The 23,076-nt window shown below is 37.8% G+C and overlaps 1 protein-coding gene and 1 non-coding gene across 2 annotated transcripts in view; one reads left to right on the plus strand and one right to left on the minus strand.

The window, feature by feature from the left end:
- Positions 1-12,473, plus strand: part of CCDC186 (coiled-coil domain containing 186) — a 45,777-nt gene extending 33,304 nt beyond the window's left edge. The window contains exons 10-16 of the mRNA XM_030842425.2: positions 390-532; positions 3,679-3,934; positions 4,586-4,775; positions 5,967-6,047; positions 8,474-8,684; positions 9,932-10,151; positions 10,836-12,473. Coding sequence (XP_030698285.1) covers positions 390-532; positions 3,679-3,934; positions 4,586-4,775; positions 5,967-6,047; positions 8,474-8,684; positions 9,932-10,151; positions 10,836-10,919 — 1,185 coding nt within the window. The 3' untranslated portion in view covers positions 10,920-12,473. The remainder of the gene's footprint in view (positions 1-389; positions 533-3,678; positions 3,935-4,585; positions 4,776-5,966; positions 6,048-8,473; positions 8,685-9,931; positions 10,152-10,835) is intronic.
- Positions 12,474-20,887: 8,414 nt separating this feature from the next.
- LOC115844985 (U6 spliceosomal RNA) lies at positions 20,888-20,992 on the minus strand. Its single transcript, XR_004036283.1, has one exon. It is a non-coding gene; the product is annotated as a U6 spliceosomal RNA (small nuclear RNA).
- Positions 20,993-23,076: the final 2,084 nt, after the last annotated feature.

Here is a 23,076-nt window from a genome sequence, read left to right on the forward strand (position 1 = left end):
ATATCTTTCATTTATTTAGAAATAGGCTTTTAGGTAACCACCTTGAATTTGCGATCACTTAATAATTTTTAAAGTGTCTTTCATGTACCTTTCTATTTGTTCTTCATGCCAGTACTTTGAGGCAGATAGGGAAGGTACATCCTCTTTTCAGATGAGAAAATGGAGATTCAGCCAGAATGAAGTGGCATGTTAAAAATCCCATGACTAAATCATGAGAAATCTGAGACTGAAACCCAAGACTGTTAACTTCCTATTATATTTTCTTCATGTTAATTAATATTGCTTCAGAATTTAGCTTAGATTATTAATATATAACCACTGTCTGAAATAGCTAATAAAGAACAAGAAAATATTGTTTGTAGTTTAACTCAATTATGATTATTTGATAGGTAAAATGTCTAGAAGATGAACGATTGAGAACAGAAGATGAACTATCAAAATATAAAGAAATTATTAATCGCCAAAAAGCTGAAATTCAGAATTTATTGGACAAAGTGAAAATTGCAGGTCAGATACAGGAGCAGCATCAAAGGTATAAAATGAGCAACTTCTGTTTATGCTAATCAACAGGCTTTTTGATTCTATCTTGTTTCTGTTTTTAAATGCAATTGTTGCATTAAATAAGAGTAATTTTATATTTTACTAGATAAAAAAAACTTTAATTCCTGTCTTCATTTGAACTTATTTTGGGTTTTCTTTGTAGTTCCCATCACGGCTTCTAAAAAATCAAAGTTTATATTCCCTAAATATTGGCAGTAGTTTTTTTTTTTTTTTTTTGGCAGTAACTATTTATAAGACAGAATGGATTGTAGTTTTTTATCCATTCCTTAGCTTTCAAATTCTATTACTTATACACAGTAGGTTTTCTTCTAAAAGATAGATATGTATCTATGTCTATATTTTTGCATGTATGTAGCTCAAGGTCAGGAGGTAACATTATTCCTTGGCTTCTTTTCTTTTTTTTTATAAATTTATTTTATTTATTTTTGGGGGCTGCTTTGGGTCTTTGTTGCTACACACGGGCTTTCTCTAGTTGCGGTGAGTGGGAGCTACTCTTTGTTGTGGTGTGTGTGCTTCTCATTGTGGTGGCTTCTCGTTGCAGAGCACGGGCTCTAGGCATGTGGACTTCAGTAGTTGTGGTGCGTGGACTCAGTGGCTCTAGAGCGCAGGCTCAGTAGTTGTGGCTCACGGGCTTAGTTGCTCCACAGCAGGTGGGATCTTCCTGGAGCAGGGCTCGAACCTGTGTCCCCTGCATTGGCAGGCGGATTCTTAACCACTGCACCACCAGGGAAGTCCTATTCCTTGGCTTCTTATAAAGCCATTTAGCTAAATTCTACTTACGACATTACCTGAGAGAGCTGGGATTCAGGCTGGATCCAGATACCTTCTTCTTCATACCCTACCAACACCCAGGCTGCTGAGTGTTGCTGAAGAAATCCTCAAGATCATCCAGATTGATGCTGCTATAAATTCATGGTTAGCAACCAACCTCAACTGGGAATCCTAATGCACCTCCAGTCCTACCATATGTCCTTAGTCAGAGCCTTCTCCCCATCTTCTTAGCATTATTCCAAACCTTACTGCTTTCTTCACACTTCTGATCTTCCCTCTCACCTTGCTCTTTACTCTTGTCAGGCGATTACCTCTTACTTCACAGAAAAAAAGGGAGCTGTCAGGTGACAGTTCTCTCAACCTCTTGCTATCAGTCCTATGAACTTGCCTGCATCTGCAGTCATTTCTCTTTTCCTTCTGTTATTATGGAAGAAATGTTCCTATTCTTTCTGAATCAAATTGTGGTCCCTACTCCTACTGTGGATCCCATGCTCTTATGCCTTCTCAGGGTCTTCCTTGATTATTCCTTCTTTATTCTTTATCTCTTACCTCCCTCTTTTTACTGACTTTTCTTCTTTCTACATTTAAATATTATATCTTAAAAACATCAAAACTCCTATGATCTCCTTTCTCCATTTCTTCACAACCAAAAATGTCTTTATAGAATCATCTGTGCTTGTTCTCCATTTCTTCACATGCTTTGTTCTTCTGTTCCTCTCCATTTATTCTAATGCCCCAGCATTCCATTACAGACTGCTAATGCATCCTTAAATATAGTAGATATTTCCCAGATTAAGCCTTGCTTGAATTTTCAGTATGGACACACTAAGCCCATTACCTTTCTTGATATGCTCTGTTCTTTTGGCTTCATTTCCTTGTACTTTCCTGATGTTCCTCCCCACTTTCTGGCCAATCTTTTCTGTCTCCTTGGCAGCCTTCTCTTTATGTCATAAAGCTGTTTTTTGTTCTTATTTTATTATAACCCTGGGTGATCCCAACTCTTCCAGTAGTGTGCTGCAGGACCTTCAAGTTAATTATCATCAACCCTTTTTGCTGAGCTCCAGATACACAAGTATCAAAGACACCTCAAACTTATAATATGTCCAATACTGATTCATGTATCTTGTCCACAAATATGCTTCTCTGATGTTCCTGAGATGAATGATGAGTGTGACATCCACATGATTTTCCAACCCAGGAACCTGGGAGTTACCCTTGGCTCTTCTTTCCTTTCCCTCACACATGTAACCAGTCACAAAATATTTTTGATGCTAACTCTTTAATGTCTTTCAAATCCATTTACTGTTTACATCCCCACTGCTGCTACCATTGTCCAAGCCATTATCAGCTCTCCCGGCAAACTGCCAGGGCTTCTAAACTGTTTTGTTTTGTTTTTTTGCTTCCCTTTTAGTCTGTTTCCTACACTGTGGTTAGGATAATCTTTTTTACAAAGGAAATCTCAAACCTCTCAATGATTTCCCATTGCCTCAAGGATTGCCTAGTGAGTTCAGATGGCTTAACATGGCTTGAAAGATCATTAGTAACCTTGCTTCTCCCTCTGTGCCTTCTCCTTCTTTATTCTGTATTTCAGCAATAGTTGGTTAACAAATGTTAATTAATTGTCTCCTAGGTGCCGAGCCCTGTGTTAAGTGCTAGGATATAGTACTGTCCTTATCCTCATCAGTATTGAACATCTGTTTGTTAGTACCAACAAGAAGTCATTCTCTTGTTCCCTTCCCAGCTTTGCACATACTGTTTCCTCTACCTGGAACATATTTTGTTTTCCCACTCACTGTTACTTTCCCTTTAGCTCAGGAATTAGCAAACTATGGCCCAGAAGCCAAATCCAGCTCACTGCCTCTTTCTGTCAATAAACTTTTTTTTGGGAACACAGCCACTCTCATTCCTTTATGTATTATGTGTGGCTGCTTTCACACTACAGTGGCAGAGTTATAAACAGTTGTAACAAAGGCCATATGCTCCAGAAGCCTACATTGTTTACTGTGTGGGCCTTTTATAGGAAAAGTTTGCTAACCCTTTAAATATTAGTTTACTCATCACTTACACTAGCTTAGGTCACCCACTCTGTGCGCTCATCATCAAAAATGTTTTTTCACACTACTTGACTAAAAGCTCTTTGAAAGCAGGGGCCATGTCAGTCTTGCTTATGTATATTCCCAGCTCTTAGTTCCTAGCATATGTTAGGGATTCATAGTAATCCAAATAAATACTTGGATGAATGAATAAGAGTACCTTCATAAAGAATTTCATTTGATGAAAATTCTCAAACCATTAATGTCTTTTAATAGTTTAATTTTTTTCTTAATTGTAAACTTTGTTTTCTAGAGGTAAACAAGAAATTGAAAATTTGAAGGAAGAAGTGGAAAGTCTTAATTCTTTGATTAATGACCTACAAAAAGACATCGAAGGCAGTAGGAAAAGAGAATCTGAGCTACTACTGTTTACAGAAAAGCTCACTAGTAAGAATGCACAACTTCAATCTGAATCCAATTCTTTGCAGTCACAGTTTGATAAACTTTCCTGTAGTGAAAGTCAGTTACAAAGCCAATGTGAACACATGAAACAGACAAATATTAATTTGGTAAGTATAAGTGTACATTTAACTTTTAAAGCAACATAGCAAGTAGCACAAATTAAATTTCCCTAAAAGCATAAACTTAATGGTAGTTGATTAAACTCTTTTTTTTTTTTTTGGCACTGACTTTCTGATAATTTCAAATGCTATGAGAAATGTCAGTTTTTCCTTTCAACTTATGTAATTTATAATAAAAATTTTTCCCTAACATCGTTAGGAAGAAATATTTCACTTTTGAAAGTAAGAAAACCAGGGTTTTTGTTATTCCTAACTGGATTTATTATATATTTCTTAAAAGAACTTTAAATTTCTATATTTTTATAGCTTAAAAATGGTTTAATATTTCCAAGTAGTGAGAGTATCTTCAGGTTACTCATAGAAATAATTTGAGACTTTAAACCAGAAATAGAGACATGAAAAAAAAAAATACAGAGACCTGTATCACATGTTGTTTTACATGTATAGAATGGCAGATGCATTAATATATCCCCCTGCATTACTGTATAAAGAATTTGAGGAGCTCGTAAACAAAACCTGATAATGAGTGATGACAGAAGAATTTACTATGAAAGACCTTGTATTTTTAAGGTTTTAAACTGTGAACAGTAATTGAAACAGATATTAAAGTTGGTATTTTTTATCTTATTTAATATTTAGGAAAGTAGATTGTTAAAAGAAGAAGAACTGCGAAAAGAGGAAGTCCAGACTCTGCAAGCTGAACTCACTTGTAGACAAACCGAAGTTAAAACACTGAGTACCCAGGTGGAAGAATTAAAAGATGAATTAGTAACTCAAAGACGTAAACATGCCTCTAGTGTCAAGGATCTTACCAAACAACTTCAGCAAGGTATAAAATTTTTCTACACTTAGACCTTGAATGTTTTTGTTTCTTTTCATTGTTAAGGATTTATAGAAAAAGTATATTTTACATCAGTTTCTCCCACATTGATTAGAGCTGTATGTTCTTTTTAATGTATTAATGTTAATAAACCACATGGCTGACCTTCTTGTAGTTCCGTGAATAGTTTATAGCATGTTCTATGTTAAAAGACATTTATTCACAGAACCACAAAATGTAAGAATTGAGAAAGTACCTTACCAAGGCAGTAGTGTCTAGACTTTGTTGATCACATACTGCTGTCAATAAAAAAGTATTTAAGTATTTGTTCTCCAATTTGTATCTAGTTATTTGTAAATTTTAAACATGTATTACTCTAGTTTATGCACATTAGAAAAACATGAAAAATACAAATTTAAAAAGATTAGATTAAATATAAGTATAAATAGAGTTCTGATATTTTCTCCCTACCCTTGTCTGTGAGTTGTTTCGTGCAGCATCTAGGGTACCTGCCCCCACCTTGTAGACCTCTCACTTAGAGATCATTGAACCCTAACCCTTATTCTTAGGGGAAACTGAGACCCACAAAGGTTATAAATTACCTGGACACAACAATTAACATCTAGAACTGGAACCCAGATTTCTTACATTTAAAAATTCATACAAATTGGGGGTCTGTGCTATGTGATTGGATACAAAGATGAATAAGAGATGTATTCTGACATCCTATTCTCTACTATTCCCCACTGCTTTATTTGTATTAAAATAGGGTGAAATATAGTAATATGGTAAAAGAGACTTAGCATTTACTTAATATAAATATATTCAGATATTTGCCATAAGAATTTAGTTTGTTTTCATAGATGTGATTAAAGGGAAATTTGGGGGAAATTTGTGGTAGTGTGGAGCTCTTCGAAATCTTTCAGGACTCCAAAAGTTAGGTTCTGTGTACCTAAGTGATGCCTGTATCAGTTGTTACCATAATGTTGTTTCCATATATTTTGTATATGACCTGTACATTTCTAGATGTCATTTTATATGAATGACCCTACAGCCCTCCTTTCGAAAGTACATGTTCAAGAAGTTTCTCTTGTTGTTTATGCCATTTTGGCCTAAGTGATTTTAGCAATTAAAATCAGAGATAGTGGGGGCCAATGGTCATGACAGTTGTCACAAGTAATCCATTTCTTTTTCCTGCAGCACGAAGAAAGTTAGATCAGGTTGAGAATGGAAGCTATGATAAAGAAGTCAGCAGCATGGGAAGTCGTTCTAGTTCATCAGGTGAAAAACTAATGTTTTTACAGTTGTTTTTTAGTGATTGATTATAAAAAGAAATAGCATTTTTCGGGAATTCCCTGGTGGTCCAGTGGTTAGGGCTCTGTGCTTTCACTGCCGAGGGTGTGGGTTCAATCCCTGGTCAGGGAACTAAGATCCCATGAGCTGCGGCATGGTCAAAAAAAGAAAGGAAAAGAAATAGGATTTTTTGTTTAAAAAGTATCGATATGCTTTTCTTTAATTTTGAATTATAAAAAGCAGTAGTTGTACATAATTATGTTGTAAAAAATATTTCCAGTTAAATGTTTAATCATTAGACAGGGTTTCAAGTTTGTCATGGGTTTCTATACCATCTGTCTTCCTACCTCCTTTTCCATACCTGCTTCTTTATTCTGTGCAACAGTTTACTCTTCCATTTTTAAATTCAGATTTGTATCCATCTATAGAGAGATTTGGTGTAGTATGCGCTTTCGTTTTCTTTTAATTTTATATTACTTTTAACACCTGAGAGCTAATGAAATGGTCATCATTATATATCAGCTTATATATATATATATTTATGCCTGTGTATTTTTAAATCTTTTTGCTTTTCTCATGGTAAATATACCTATAGTCTAAAGCAAAAATTGAATCTATAAAATTATGATCAGTAGCACTGTGAAAATTATAATTGGCAAAATATCAGCATATTTACCATTTTTGGAATGCCAGGAACCGTGCTAAACGTTTTAAACATATCATTTACTCACAGAACAGCCATGTGAAATAAGTGTTGTATTCCCATTTTACAGATGGGGAAACTTAAGATTCATAGTGGTTGCATGACTTTCCCAAAATCCACAGTAACAGAACTCTCAGGCTCTGGAGTCTGCACGCCACTACATACACTGCCTCCCAGGAGTCGCACATTAGGGGAAAAAACATCATCAACTGTTACAATAGTGGGAAAATTGTGTAGAGAGAACATGGGTTTGAGATTACACATTGGGTATTTAGATCCCAGCTCTACCATTTATTTGTGCATGACCTTGGATAAGATATATTACTTGTCTTAAATCTACATAATAGGGTTAGGAAAAAAATGTGTCTTTGTAGAATAAAAAGGATTAGAAATTCTTCTCAAATGATATTGGTAAAAATAATAGCTAACATGCACTTAGTGCATACTATGTATGCTGTTCATGCACTTCAGACATGTTAACTAATTTAAATGAGGATAACAGTCCTACGAGGCAAATCATATGATTCACATTTTGAAACGAAGTGACCTTGATACAGAGAGTTAACTTGTCCAAAGTCACACAGCTAGAAAGTGGAGAAGTAAGATTTGAACCTAGGAAGACTGGCTCCAGAGCTTAACCCACTGGCTATATTCTGTCTTCTGTCTTTATCTGTGTCTGTCTCAGTTTAATTTTGGTGTCACTTCAGACTTGTTTTTCTGACTTCTCTGGAATTTCTCATTTCTCTATTGCACTTACTCATTCTGTTCCTGAGAGACATACTAGACCCTTCTTCCTTCCTCCCTCCCTCCCTCCCTCCCTCCCTTCCTTCCTTATTTATGGCTGCCTTGGGCCTTCATTGTTGTGCACAGGCTCTCTCTAGTTGCCGTGAGTAGGGGCTACTCATTGTTGTGGTGCACGGGCTTCTCATTGTGGTGGCTTCTCTTGTTGCGGAGCACAGGCTCTAGGCACGTGGGCTTCAGTAGTTTTTTTACATCTTTATTGGAGTATAATTGCTTTACAATCGTGTGTTAGTTTCTGCTTTATAATAAAGTGAATCAGTTATACATATGTTCCCATATCTCTTCTCTCTTGTGTATCCCTCCCTCCCACCCTCCCTATCCCACCCCTCTAGGTGGTCACAAACCACCGAGCTGATCTCCGTGTGCTATGCGGCTGCTTCCCACTAGCTATCTATTTCACGTTTGGTAGTGTATATATGTCCATGCCACTCTCTCACTTTGTCACAGCTTACCCTTCCCCCTCCCCATATCCTCAAGTCCATTCTCTAGTAGGTCTGTGTCTTTATTCCTGTCTTACCCCTAGGTTCTTCATGACATTTTTTTTTCTTAAATTCCATATATATGTGTTAACATAAGGTATTTGTCTTTCTCTTTCTGACTGACTTCAGTAGTTTTGGCGCACGGGCTTAGTTGCTCTGTGGCATGTGGGATCTTCCCGGACCAGGGATTGAACCCGTGTCCCCTGCATTGGCAGGCAGAGTCTTAACCACTGTGCCACCAGGGAAGCCCTAGACCCTTTTTTCTATCATCAATGTATTCAGAAACAAGAACTCAGGTCACGTATGACTTGTGTTCTGGACCCAACTCCGTTAAATTGAATATGTGAAAATGATACTAGAAGAAATAATATATGAGATTAGAGTTGACTCCAGACTAAGTACAATAAGTGGATTTTTTTTTTTGTCTTCAGGGTCCCTCAATGCTCGAAGCAGTGCAGAAGATCGATCTCCAGAAAATACTGGGTCGTCAGTAGCTGTGGATAACTTTCCAGAAGTAGACAAGGCCATGCTGATTGAGAGGATAGTAAGGCTGCAGAAGGCACATGCTCGGAAAAATGAAAAGATAGAATTTATGGAGGATCACATCAAACAATTGGTGGAAGAAATTAGGAAAAAAACAAAGTATGTATTATTATGGTACTGTAATGTGTGTTCAAAATACCATTATTCACATGGTAAAGTTATTGTGTTCAAAATTAGTCATATCAAGAGCTTTTCTTTCAAAAAATAGTTCTTAAAACTATAGTCACTCAGTTCCCAATCTTTTACTGATGACTTATTTATGTTCTAGGTTTTGGGACTACAGACATTAAAGAAAACACAGGTCTTTCCTTTAAGGTGATACAGAGTTCAGTAGACACTAATTTTTTAAGAGACTAAAATACCTTTGGACTTAAAAACAGATAGTACTCTACTTAGCTTTTTATTTTCAAGATGGTGGTTTTAAGAGATACTGGGGTTGTGGATTATCATTCCTGTTGGGCAGGACATAGTGAGTTATTATTGGGCATCTACTAAATATAGTAGAGAAATATAAATATAAGGCACTGTGCCTGTGACTTAACAGTATCTCATTGATTTCTTAAAACTACCCAGGGAGAGAATGAGTCCTCTAGTTCAGGGGTCCCCAACTCCCGGCAATGCAGGCTCCCCATTGCTCGCATTACTGCCTGAAGTAGCCCACCCCACGCCCCAGGCCGTGGAAGAATTGTCTTCCACGAAACTGGTCCCTGGTGCCAGAAAGGTTGGGGACCACTGTGTCTAATTTGATAGGTTAATTAATTGGGGCTCAGGTCAAATTACTAAATGTTCCAGAGTCACCACTCATCCTGTAAGTGACAGACCGAGAGTTGGAAATCCAAACCCAGCTCTGACTGGCTCCAGAGCCTGTGCTGGGCCAAATTCCTCTCACAGATACCATATTCATTTAAGTAATATTGTGGGTCTTTACCCATGACTTAAAAATTTTTATTTTGAAATAAGTTTAGACTTAGAGAAAAATTTGCCCATGACTTTTAAACGAAAAAGTAAAACACAGTTTTAAGTTTAATGACAGGAAAATAGAAAATATTAACTGAAACTGGAACAATAAATTGCTCACATATTTTGATTTAAAGTAATAAGGAAAAAATAGAAAAGCAATGTTTATGTATCTTTAATCTAAATACCATGTTAGAACAAAAATGGGATTGTTTAAGAAACCATCTGAATAAGGAAAACCCCTTTATTTTCTAATATAGTTCTGTTATTAACTAATAGATAATTACTTTATGCTAATCATCGTTAAGCTTATGATTAGTTGACTCTTGCAAATTACAGTGTTTGTAATTCTGCAAGGCCATAACTGATAGTGTCGTTTTATTTTGCAGAATAATTCAGAGTTACGTTTTACGAGAAGAATCAGGCACACTTTCTTCAGAGGCATCTGATTTTAACAAAGTCCATTTAAGTAGACGGGGTGGCATCATGGCATCTTTATACACATCCCATCCAGCTGATAGTGGATTAACATTGGAACTCTCTTTGGAGATCAACCGAAAACTACAGGCTGTTTTGGAGGATACGTTATTGAAAAATATTACTTTGAAGGTATTTGTATTTCTCATTCACTTACCAACCAATAAACATGACAAAAATGGTGCCTCTTTCATAGTTCAATCCAACACATGGATGGACTATTTCTGTAATGCAGGGTAGCCGTTTTTTCCATATATAAAATTTTGTGTTTTTCTCTTTTTGAAAAGTACAATTTTTTAAATTAGCAGGAAAGAAAGAAATAGCAAAAAAATCAGTTTAGCTGTTGGATAGACGCTAAGATGAGTCATTTACCGAGTAATTTACTTTGCAATGGGTGGCCTTTGACATATATTACAATTAGTTATAATTGATTACTGAGACTTTAAGATTGAGGCATTTATTTTCTAATGTATTCCAGCTTTATTTTATTTTTTGCAGCTGTTATCTGACCCAGCTATTCTATCTGTGCTGTTTGGGCCTTGATGGTTAGTAATGGATTTAAAAAATAATTTTTTTAATCTGGTAATATTTTTAGGCACTAAAATTTGCTATAGCTTCAGTAAAAAGAGTTTCTGACTCTGAAGTGTACAGGATTACTTTACTGAAAACAGCCGTGTGCCTAGTTTATCTTGCATGGCATTTAAGACTGTCACTGTTTCAGTTCAGAATTTAGGCAAAAATAGTTCAAACTGAATCTTTTTACTTATTATACTTAGTAGGTCTGTTTTCTTTTCCCTCTTTTTCCAATTGTTAAAGGAAAATCTGCAAACACTTGGAACAGAAATAGAACGTCTTATTAAACACCAGCACGACCTAGAACAGAGGACGAAGAAAACCTAACACAAAGTTCTTCCTCAGTAAACAGACAAAAGCTACACAAGGAGCAGGTGCCATTGCCCAGTATTGTTGGAAACTTTTCCCTGCTTTGTGTGTCAGCCAGTAAAAAATTTGTTTTGCTTCATCTGTATAAAAAAGTACCTTTTTACAATACAAGTGCATTGCTGTGTATACTGTAAGAATGTAAGCTTTGATGAAACTTGTTTTTGTGTGGTGACAGCCTGTCATTGAATCAGAACAACTTATTTAATTTGCTGATAGTCATATGAAGTGCTGAACATTATGACAAGGCTTTTGAAAACCCCTTCTCCATATTTCTTCCCTTTAAAATATATAATCTCAAAATTGATTTCACTTTTTAAAATTATGCATGAAAGGACAGGTGTTAATCATTCAGTAATATGCTATTTCTCCAACATGAAGAAACCTAAAGAAGTGATAAAAACTTGTTTTGACATTCTAATATAACATTTGCTTGTGTATTAGGGATGCCAATGAGTTCTTAAACCATTTGATTTTAATGGAAGCTAATAGGAAAGCTAGCTTTTGGTAACTAGCAATGATCAGGCATTGTATGCCCCTGTCAGGTTTCCTTATTTGTGCTAGGTACATTTTTTTCAGATTCGAATTGAGTTAATAGTTGAGTTTTTTAAATCTCCAGTTACATAAAATATGATTTTAAATAATCTGCTCATTTAGAGAATTCCTGTGGACTTCAGTTATATTTTAAAATGTGAAATGGATTAGTCTCATTAGAACAGAGAGATGAATAATGAATTCTTTGAAACTGAAGTACTTTAGTTTTACTGACATCAAGTATAAAGATAAATTTAAGATATTTATAAAGAACCAGTTCCCAAGAAAATCCAGCATATGGCACTGTTAACCATTTTATCTGTGCACCATTCTTTACTATTGGTATAATTATATATTATAGTGGGGTGATCTTACAGTCCCCAGATATGATATGTTTGGTATATTTATTTAAAATACAAAATAATTACATCTCCGTAACCAAAGGAATTTTAGAACCAAATTTATGTATCCTGTTGGAGTTTTACAATATTTATGATGTACACTTAAATGTTGACAGTCATAGTATCAGTATTTCTGTCATTGAATTTTTTTCTCACCTCTTGTAATTTCTCACTTATTTTAATTTTTGTGTGTGGTTTTTCACATTTCATTATATTCAGATAATTTCTATAGTAGATACCTTGGCACATACACAGATGTTGCAGCAAGCCTCATTTTCGTTTTGGATTTTCGCCAACTTCTTTCTCCCCTTAACAGAAGTAAGCTTTGCGGTGGATTAAAAGCCTTTAAAGAATTGTGTGGCAGGGCTTCCCTGGTGGCGCAGTGGTTGAGAGTACGCCTGCCGAAGCAGGGAACACGGGTTCGTCCCCCGGTCCGGGAGGATCCCACGTGCCGCGGAGCAGCTGGGCCCGTGAGCCATGGCCGCTGGGCCTGCGCGTCCGGAGCCTGTGTTCCGCAATGGGAGAGGCCACAACAGTGAGAGGCCCACGTAGCGCAAAAAAAAAACAAAAAAAACAAGAATTGTGTGGCTTTAAAAGTTGGGCTGGGCTTATGGGGCAATTTCCCTTTAATGTGTTTTAACTTTTTTTTTTAAATGAACATTGCTTAAAAAGATCAGTTACTAAGGATTAGATAATTCAATGTAGCATTTTTTCTGTCTATTGAGTTATATGTTGTCATCTAAAAACAAAATCTTTTCACTTCAGAATGGAAATACAAGTTCAGAAACATTTTATATTTAAAATAGCTATAAAACGTTTAGCCTTACCATAACGTATCTTGTTCTTTTTACCAGTAATAATTTATCAAAATAAAGAAATAAGAGGGTAAGTGCAATCACATCTGAATTATTTTCCTAGTTGTTTTTGACAATACTGTCGATACTCCCAAAGACTATTTAGAGTAGTCAACATAACTAAATTTATATAGCTTCTTATGTGATATAGATTCATACACTACAATATTTGTTTTTTTCCTCCCAAGACACAAAATATATTAATGGAGACCAAATGGTGGTCAGAACCATAGTATTCTATGTCTATACACCTTAAAAATATATATACATTTTTTTGCGTACATATATTACATATGAAAATGAAACATTCCAATATTAACATTTGTGCCAGCATTCACTCAGAGAAGTTTAATGGTTAAACAATTTTAGAAGAATGTAATTATAAACCATATTTTGACTTATTATTACTTTTCCCACCCATAAATGTATGGAACTGTGGAAAACTTGAAGAAAATGCTTTATTTTCCTTTTGCTCCTTAGTTTCTACTATATCCTTTTGTATATGGATCAGGACTGAGCAAAATGTGTACAAAAATGTGCATTTATCAGCTCCCTCTCTCTAAACTGATTCACAGACAGATTCTGATGTAAACATTTAGAGGACCTTCTACCCTTACTGTACTGAATATATGGAGAGAAGAATGGGGTGTCTAGAAAAAGAAAATGGTCCAGATAAACTTGAGATCTAGGAGAAATTTTGTTTTATGTGTTTATTATTAATTGAACACATCAAATGCTGTTTTTGTTAGCAGTATTTTGGTTTCTTTGAGCAGGAAATGATTTTTGTGTGTGTGTATATATATGTATACACTTCGCTAGGTTCACTTTTAAAGTGCATACTTGCTGTGACTCCCTTTTTCCCATACCACTTCAAACGTTAGCCTGATAAGTTTTAAGGATTGAAAATGGTGGGTTTGGGCAGAAGAATGAGTTTAAACTTTAGTGTTTTTTTTTTTTTTAAACTTTCTATCCATAACCATTTAAAGCAGATTATCTTGAAATTAAATTTTGTCAGGCTACCAACATGTTATTTATTCATGTAATAAACATAGTTATTAGAAACCTCTTATTGCCAGGCACCATACAGGGTATCATCATTATACTGGTAGACAGACCAGACAGGGCAATTCCTGTCCTTACGGAGCTTATGGTCTAGTGAAAACAGCTGGGAGGCAGTAGGAGCGGCTCTTTAAGCCTCTGCAGCTCACAACCAGCCCCTGTTGGAAGAGGGTTAATTCACTTGTGCAAGTAGGTGACCCAGAAGTCTCACTCTGGCGTGAAGCTTTGGGAAATGAATCCTTGCTGAGGTAGGTACGCTGAGAGCAGATTGCTGTTTTCATGGTGGTTCTGCACATTCCTAACTTTTTCACAGCTTGATGTTTATTCTTTAAGAAGAAGGAAAAAAATCCAAAGACTATAAAATGGTATTTGATTTTTGCCATTTTAGTAAATTATTAATGTCTACTTGATGCTTATAAAGATGAATCTAATCACATTGTCATGCATATTTCCAAACTTTGTTTTGCAGTGTACTCTAAAGACTTTTACATATAATTTTAGACCAAGATTTACCAGTAGAAGGAAAAAAGCACTAGAAACCGTTAATATTGTAAATGTTATATATGCTACCGTGGTGAAAATATTTTTATCAATCATGTTATTCCATATCATTAATTTGCCTTATGGATGCTGAGTCCAGTGGTCTATCTTCCAGTAACTTTTTTAAAACAAAACAATTCTTTTTTGACACTAAGATTGTTAATTTTTAACACCAGTTGGTGGCACTAGAAACCTGAAGATTTTCAAGGCTGAACAAGAGAAGATAATCCAAACAAAGAATTTTCAGGAAAATAAATGAAAAATATAATTGTATATTAAAGATGTATTTTTCTTCTGGAATGAAATTCTTTTTTAAAATGCATATGGCTGTCCATTTTGACTATGATGAAACTTGTTTACCTTCCAAAGTTCATATATATATGTGTGTGTGCATTGTACAGATAATCTTTAGTTTGATTATACTGTTCATTTTGTAAATATGTTTCTGTATAAAATGAAGCTTTTCAAGAGAATTTTATGTATATATTGTACTTATTAAATAGGTAATGCCTATTTACCAAGTTGTATTTTACTGGCATCTTTGTTTATTTATTTACGCACACCACTTGCTAACAGACTGATTCTCCAGACTTGGCAAAACCTGATACAGATTGCTTGAATTTTCTTTTTTAAAACCAGATTAAGAATGTTTGCTTTCCATTTTTGTCTTTACTGATTACCATTAAAAGTCAGTGAACAATAGTAAGCAAACTGAATGCCACATTGTATTTTAAATTTTTGTTTAAATTATTGATAGCAAAATTCAGCCTTTTATAAAAGGCCTTTTATACATGCCTATGTGAAAATTTCTCATTGAACTTGACAAGCCAGTAATAAATTCAGATTTTCCACAAAATTATGGAACTTACTTGCCCGAATTATCCAGCTTTAACAATAAAGATCTAATACGTTCAATAAAAATATATTGAAATGGCATTAATTTCATGAAGGTAATGTGTATGGTGGATATTTCACATCACAATGTGTTGTTTTCCATTTCTCTTAACAGTTCAAGTACACAGATTATGCAACGTTCCTTAAAGAGTTTACTATTGGAAAGAATCCCCTGAAATCAGGATCCTTGGAATAAAGGTAAAAGTGATAGAATAGAGGAAGCTTTCCTGACATCCTTAATAGTCTGCGTTCAGCAACTTGTAGATTTGTTGCAAGAGAAAGGAATATATGAAAGAAGAGGGTGAGTTATTGGAAGAGTATTGGCTTACGGTTCTTCAGTGTGACCCACAGTCGTAAAAGACCGTTCCAACAAACTTAAATCCAAGTCTGTTTTTTCTTAATAAAGTCTGCTTCAATCAATGAGTGTAGAATGAATGCACACTTCTTCAGGACCAGCAACTTGGGAGGATGCCTCTGGCTGACCAATGCTAATGCTCTTTTAATGATTCTGAGAACAGTGTGACTAGACTTGATGTCCCTGCCCCTGCAGAGATGCACCATTAATTCCTAAGTTACATTTAAGAGACTTGATTCTTATTTTTTAAAAGAAGCATCCACTTAAGTAGTTTTCTATTTCTGAAGAATTTTCAGCCTTTAAATTGTCCAAAGGCCATGCTTCTTGCCAGTCAGACTTGCCAGTCTGCCCCCTAATTGTACTTCAAAAAAAAGGATAGGATGTTAGACCTGAGAGGAAAATCTCTACCATTTAACCCAGTGTAAAAAGAGTTCTATTGAAAGTTTAGGATTCACTGAAATAAGAAAACTTAGCTTGTTGAGAGTCAACTTCTAGTTACATTTACTTGGGAACTATATTAAATACTAGAATGGCTTTCCACATCATCCATTTCACTGTGTAGTTTTTGCTTTTAATGACTAATTAAAGGCCCAAGGACAGGAAATTGTGTGTATGTGTTTTCAGCATCCTTATGCTTTACTTGTCCCAAGAAATAGCAGTTAAACCTGCCACAGTAGCTATTGTTTCTTTGGCAGTTTCTTCTTTATGAAGTCTGACCAGGGAAGATACCCCCAAATGCCCACTACCTCTGATGCCCTTGATCTAGTCTGCCTGCCCACATGAAACACTTTCAGCTCTATTCCCACCGGAGCCCCCATAGATCCCATCTCCCCCCAAAAAACAGGTCCCTAGGAGTCCATGCTAAAGGAGGCTGTTGCTTTGGGCTCTGAACTGGCTTCTTCCTGGATTTTGTGCTTTGTTTTGGGGTTAATTTGGGGCAAGCCTGGAGGGATTGGAGGGAGACCCTGCTGGGACTTGCCGGCCAAAAAGTCTGTTCCTGGCTTTCCTAGTTGAAATTCAGAACCCACTTTCTTATAGAAATCATATTTTGAAACAGTGACTGACTAAGTCTTATCAAAATTTATGAGTAAAAAGGCTTTGTGTGCTTGCCTGTAACATTTATTACCTTTTTTCTTTATGTGGTTAAATGCCTTCTAAGCTCCAAGGCACCAACTTTCAAAAAAAGTTAAAGCAGAGGCTTGGAAGCATAACTTCATGGCAGAATGGTGCTCCACATGCTCAAGCCCCAGGTGCCTTCTGAGATTGGATGATCCAATATCACAGTCTCACAAAGGTGTTGTGAAGTTTAAGCAGTCTGAGTAACTTGTTTGCAAAGTGCATACTCTGAAGCACAAACGTTGCTGATGGTTTTTAAAGATCGCACTCTACCTGCAGGCATGACGTCGTTCCATTTCAGTAACAGCTTTGGGATAAAGCGGAAGAGGACCTTTCCTTTTGTCTTTGCCCACACTCACTGCCTCCCCCATCACACAACTTATCACACCCAAAACAACAACCAGAACTCTACCTGTGCAGAGCTGGTTTGGCTGTCTCTGAGTTTCCAGCCTTCATCGATTCCTTCAGCATCCTGCTTGGATGGGCTTTTATTTACCAAGTCAGTCAAGTGAGGAAGAGATTAAAGGGAAAAGAGAAAGTTCAGCGACATTCCTTGTCACGTTCAGTTCCTTGTCAAATTACTATTTCGCTGGTGGAAGTGCTCCATGTCATAGACGGGCTTGCCTGTGCTGTAGACGATATACCGCAGGAGGCGAGACCCATGTAATGTGGCTGTTTAGAGAGAATGGTCCATGGTGATTCCTGATCTCACTTTGTACCTTTTTGAAATTATAAGTCGAACTAGAGATGTACCAGCTTATCATATGTGTATGTTTTTTTTTTTTTTGAAGGAGGGGATTCCAGAGAGTTAAACACTGAAGTCCTAGTAGAAATTAACCTTGTGTGATTGTGTGTTGGGGGCATGGTGTAGGGGTGCAGGGTTAAAGGACTGTTTCAGTTTTTAAAAGAATGTATTCATATATTATGTAATTTAAAGTTGACTTCTATTAAAGCTTCCAGAAAAAGAAAAAAAGCCAGTCAATCCTAGGAAACAGAGTATACTGAAATGTTTTTCTAGATTAACCTCTGTCTTAAATGCTCATTAACAGGTAAATAGGTGTCATATTGTATTGCAGGCTGTGGAGATGAGAGGCAGAGACCTTAACAGGTTTGGGGGGATGGGTAGAGTTGGGGTAAGGACTAAGTTCAAGTAAAGGTGAGGTCTGCGGTGATGGCCTGAGGGCCATGGAGCTCATGGTCTAATACAGCTGGCTACATGATCCATCCCCCAATGAAGTTAAAAGGCCCTCTGATTGGTTCTGGACACTTGTCAGTATAAGAAAAGTAGCTACATATATGAACATGGTTTGTCCTGCGAGGTGCTCTAATGTGTTTTAGGAGTTTACCCAATGCTGTATTTACTTAACAGTAGCATTTAGAACCTAGTCTCTCTGGTCAGAAATAAATCAAATACAATGTACTGTATTGCTTTTGCATTTTAAGAACGTTTGTTTTCCCTTTGAAATGATAAGGAACACAGTTAAAGGACAAACATCACGGCAGGGGCAGGGAACAAATACTAATGAACTGCTTTGAGGGAGGCTCTGACAACCGTATGAGTTAGGAAACAGGTGCACAGTAGTTCTGAGGATCTTCTTGCTAGGGATTTGTTGAGGTGGAATTTGAACACAGTTTGGGGGTGCCTTTCACTATCCTCTGCTGCCTCCCAAAAGTCAAAAGTACTAATACTTCAGTGAGTGGGTTGAAGTCATATTTAGATTCTTTTTCTTTGCACTAATATGGTTTAAACAAAAGACCAATAATCTATTAAAGAAGATGGATGTGCAAGTTTGTGTGATTTAGCAGACTCTTAGTTGGAGACTTGGTGCCCCTCTTTTCTTCCTCTTTCTGATTGTCTTTTGACTAAGCTCTTCCTCTAACTGCAATCAGAGAAGAACAGAAATAAAATCAGTCATTTTGTTCCCTTTTAAACTCAGTAGAGATTTGCCGGGGACTCACAGTTGATAGATGATATTATAATTTTCTTGACAGTCTGGGCAATGAATAGGTGTTCCTTAAGCTTCTGAATTACCTATGGGTATACCTTTTCATGCTGCCCTGTTGGTGACTGTAATGGAGCCTCCCTTTCCTGCCCCATCTCCATCTAAGGAACCGGAGAACACTGAGGGCTGTGAAATGATCTGGACATGGACTTGGACAACCCTGCCCCGCCACTGATGGTAAAACCTTAAACACGTCACTTTACCACTTTGAGCTTCAGTTTTCTCACCTGTAAAATCGGGATGATAAAACCTATTTTTCTGAGGACTAAATAGGATACTGAATGTGGAAGAACTTTGTAAACTGCAAAGCTCTGAGATGTGGACATATAAGCTAAGTCTTTAAAAATAAAGGGCTAATTCCTGTTTTTTTTTAAAAAACTATTATTCAAAATGTTGAAGGATGCATATATATGTGTATTATAAAAATTGTTGCTTTAATAGAATAACCTTTACAACAAAGTGAAAAAATACTGTTATATATACAACTATGTGTATATGTAAAGGAGAAGTTCTGATTGGATACATAGACTCAACAGTGGCTTCCCCTGAGGAGTGGTATACTTTCATATTTCACTTTAAATTCTTGTTTCCAAAACATTTTTCAATGAATATGTACTCTTTTTTGCTATAGTTGACTTTTTTTTTTGCGGTACGCGGGCCTCTCACTGTCGTGGCCTCTCCCATTGCAGAGCACAGGCTCCGGACGCGCAGGCTCAGTGGCCATGGCTCACGGGCCTAGCCGCTCCGCGGCATGCGGGATCTTCCCGGCCCGGGGCACGAACCCATGTCCCCTGCATCGGCAGGTGGACTCTCAACCACTGCGCCACCAGGGAAGCCCACTATAGTTGACTTTTAAAATTGTATTCTAAGAATCATATCACATGCTGGTACCGTAGGAGTGCATAGTAAGAGAAAGGGAGGAGTGAGGGGTGGAGATTATACACACACACACACACACATAGTTACTATCTGGAAAGATCCTATTGTTCAGTTTCCTTATTCTCTTGAAAAAGATTGAGTTTGGAAAGAGGTAGGAGAAGGTGATGTATTGCCAATGTTCATTTGAGCAGCATTCCCTGAGAAGGTCTATAATTCAATTCTTGCTTCAGACCTTTGTGCAACCTAGAGACACCTGCAGCCTGATGCCATTTCTGAAGATGGGATGGCGGGTTCGGCGGCTGCATGATGAAAATAAGTAACGAGAAGAATGCAAGTTACTCATTTTCGAGCCAACCCTATCCTCTTGTGCACAGCCACTGAGGTGTCAGCAGGGGGAGTGTTTAGATGGCTGGAGCTTTAAAATTAATACTTGTTTGACATTGTCACATAGACTTTGTCCTGAGGGCCTGGTTCTAACTGTGAACATACTGTGAGTGTTTCACCCTTTTGTAGGAAGGAGGAAGGAAAGGGAAAAAAAGCACTATGGGGCTTAGAATTTTACTAATACCAGCCAAAGGGAGGTGTTCACATGACTTGCCTCCTGTAGCCTCTGGAGGTCAGGAGGTCTAACCCGGGTTCCAATTCCAGCCACCCCCTAGCTAACACACAAGCACTGGTGGGCTGTTGAAGATAGGAAGGCAGACGGTTAGCTGGCACCTAACCACGTGCCACCCCTGCCACGTGGTTGTCGCTCATTTTCTTAGTTTAAGAAAGCTCCACTGTCAATATTTCCTTTAGGTTCTGCGGTGCTTTCAAAGCAATATAGATAACTCAAGCACTGCTCCTGACTCAGTGTGTGTTTTGATAGAACTCAGGCTCTGTTTGCTGCCACTAAGACTCAGTCATTATGCTAAGCAAGATACATGTGTAAAATAAATTTTCCATCCTTTTCTAGAATTTCTGCCTGCTTTTGGATTAATTCGTTTGTATGATTCAATTATATCTCCAGTACTGGCTTAGGAGTTAACCCTTTTTAAAAAAATGTCTTGGGGGCTTCCCTGGTGGCGCAGTGGTTGAGAGTCCGCCTGCCGATGCAGGGGACGCGGGTTTGTGCCCCGGTCTGGGAGGATCCCACATGCTGCGGAGCGGCTGGGCCCATGAGCCATGGCCACTGAGCCTGCGCGTCCGGAGCCTGTGCTCTGGCAATGGGAGAGGCCACAACAGTGAGAGACCCGCGTACTGTAGGGAAAAAAAAAAAGTCTTGATGGTTGCCCTGGGGTTTACAAAATATCTTAAAAATATGAAATGCTTCACTTATTGGTGAGTCATCACTGTGCAGGGGCCATGTGGATCTCTGTGATGGGTGCAAATTTACAACAGGTGCTGCTGAAGCAAGCGCCTTTTCTAGATTTTCTTCTGCCTGCTTTACAGTTGGATGATGAGAAGCAAAGACCACAGGGCTCTGTGGAACCGCAGGTCTGAGAGATGAAGGAAGGCTCGAGAGAGAGCATCTAGGCTCAAGTCCAGACTTGCAGGTCCTACAGGCTAGTAAAATTTCAAAAACAAAATTCTGAGCTTGCAGACTTTTATTTTGCTAAGTGAGAATCAAAAAGAACTGCAGTTTATCACCATAATTTCATGAAAGACAGGATGTTTTAACACTTTTCAAAAAAGGCTGAAAGATTCCACTTTTCAACTGCATGAGTTTAGTTCTGCAAAACGCTCTGTTTTCTTCCTTCAGTGGAGCCTGGTATTTGAAAAACCACTGATTCACTTCAGTCGCTCATTATAAGATGAGGGAAAAGGCTCATGGGAGGAAGTGATCTGCCTGAGGTCACACCTCATCAGGCTTTTCTTTGCTCCAGAGGCACCGATGACCCTGATAGTGCCCGAAACAGTTAATACCAATACCTTATGGTTCTACAGGTCCTTGGAACCAAAGGAGTTAAGGAAGCTCTGAAGATGGAAGTTGTGTGGGTTATTGACTTATTGCCTCTCAGGTCCAAATGCATTCCGAAATATCTGCCCCGTGATCAACAAGAGAATTCCTTTAACCATCTCTCCTTTAAAGTAAGCATGGTGTTAACCTTCCTCGGCAGAGAGCAATAGAAGCAACTTACAGGAGGAAGAAGTTTCTGGAAGTTGCTGGCAGGGGCTGGGTGTCAGCCTTGTGCATGAGAGGACATCCAGTGGAGCCTGCCCCAGGCATCCCTCTGCAACTTTGCAGCACTTTATGGTAACCGTTCCATGGCCTTCTCAACATGGAAACCAAAGCCCCTGCATGGCTACACAAAGTTACATGTGGTCCAGAGAGTTACACACAAAATAGCCCGTGCAGGTCCACACCACTGGTTGCTGACCACCTGCTCCCCAGCTGGCACTCCTACCTATTGTTTGCCAAGCAGCTCCAGACCAGCTCCATCCTGGCCAAACCTGCTAACACCTCTGCTACCCAATGGGCTGAACCACACCTTCTCCAGCGCAGTCTGAACCCCTTCCAAGTTTGTGCATCCTTGGGTTCTCTCCCTCAGCCAAAGGTATCGTACAGAATTTCCTTATATCTTATAGTAACTCTTTATCACAGTAATTCTTTGTATTAAGCTTTTGTTTAGCATACTGTATTGTTTCTGTGTCCTGACGACCCAGACTGCTACTGAAAGTGAGAGTGAAATACGTTGTATGACCTCTGAAAAGGATCTCCTTTTTTAAGGCTGAATAATATCCCGTTGAATATATATACTACATTCTCTTTATCCATTCGTCTAGTGATGGATATTTAGGTTATTTCCATATCTTGGCTTTGTGAATAATGATGCAATGAACATGGGATGCCGATTTCATCTCCTTTGGATATATACTCAGAAATGGGATTGCTGGATTCTATGGTAGGTCTATTTTTAATTTTTTGAGGAACCTCCATACTGTTTTCCATAGTAGCTGCACCAACTTACATTCCCACCAACAGTGCACAAGTGTTCCCCTTCATCCAATCCTTGCTAATACTTATCTTTTGTCCTTTTATTTTTTTTAAAAGATTTATTTATTATTTTATTTTTGGCTGCATCGGGTCTTGTGGCACCCGGGATCTTCGTTGAGTCATGCGGGATCTTTTTGTTGTGGCGTGCGGGCTCTTCGTTGTGGTCTACGGGCGTCTCTCTAGTTGTCATGTGTGGATTTTCTCTCTCTAGTTGTGGCTTGCAGGCTCCAGAGCACGTGGGCTCTGTAGTTTGCGGCATGCAGCTCTCTATTGAGGCATGTGAGCTCAGTAGTTGTGGCGCGAGGACTTAGTTGCTCCGCAGCATGGGATCTTAGTTCCCTGACCAGGGATCGAGCCCAGTCCCTGCATTGTAAAGTGGATTATTTACCACTGGACCACCAGGGAAGTCCCTTTTGTCCTTTGAATAAAAGCCATTCTAACAAGTGTGAGTTGATAGCTCATTGTGGTTTTGATTTGCATTTCCCTGATGATCAGTGATGTTCAGC

The sequence above is a fragment of the Globicephala melas genome, chromosome 16, assembly GCF_963455315.2.
Source record: "Globicephala melas chromosome 16, mGloMel1.2, whole genome shotgun sequence".
Classification (NCBI taxonomy): domain Eukaryota; kingdom Metazoa; phylum Chordata; class Mammalia; order Artiodactyla; family Delphinidae; genus Globicephala; species Globicephala melas.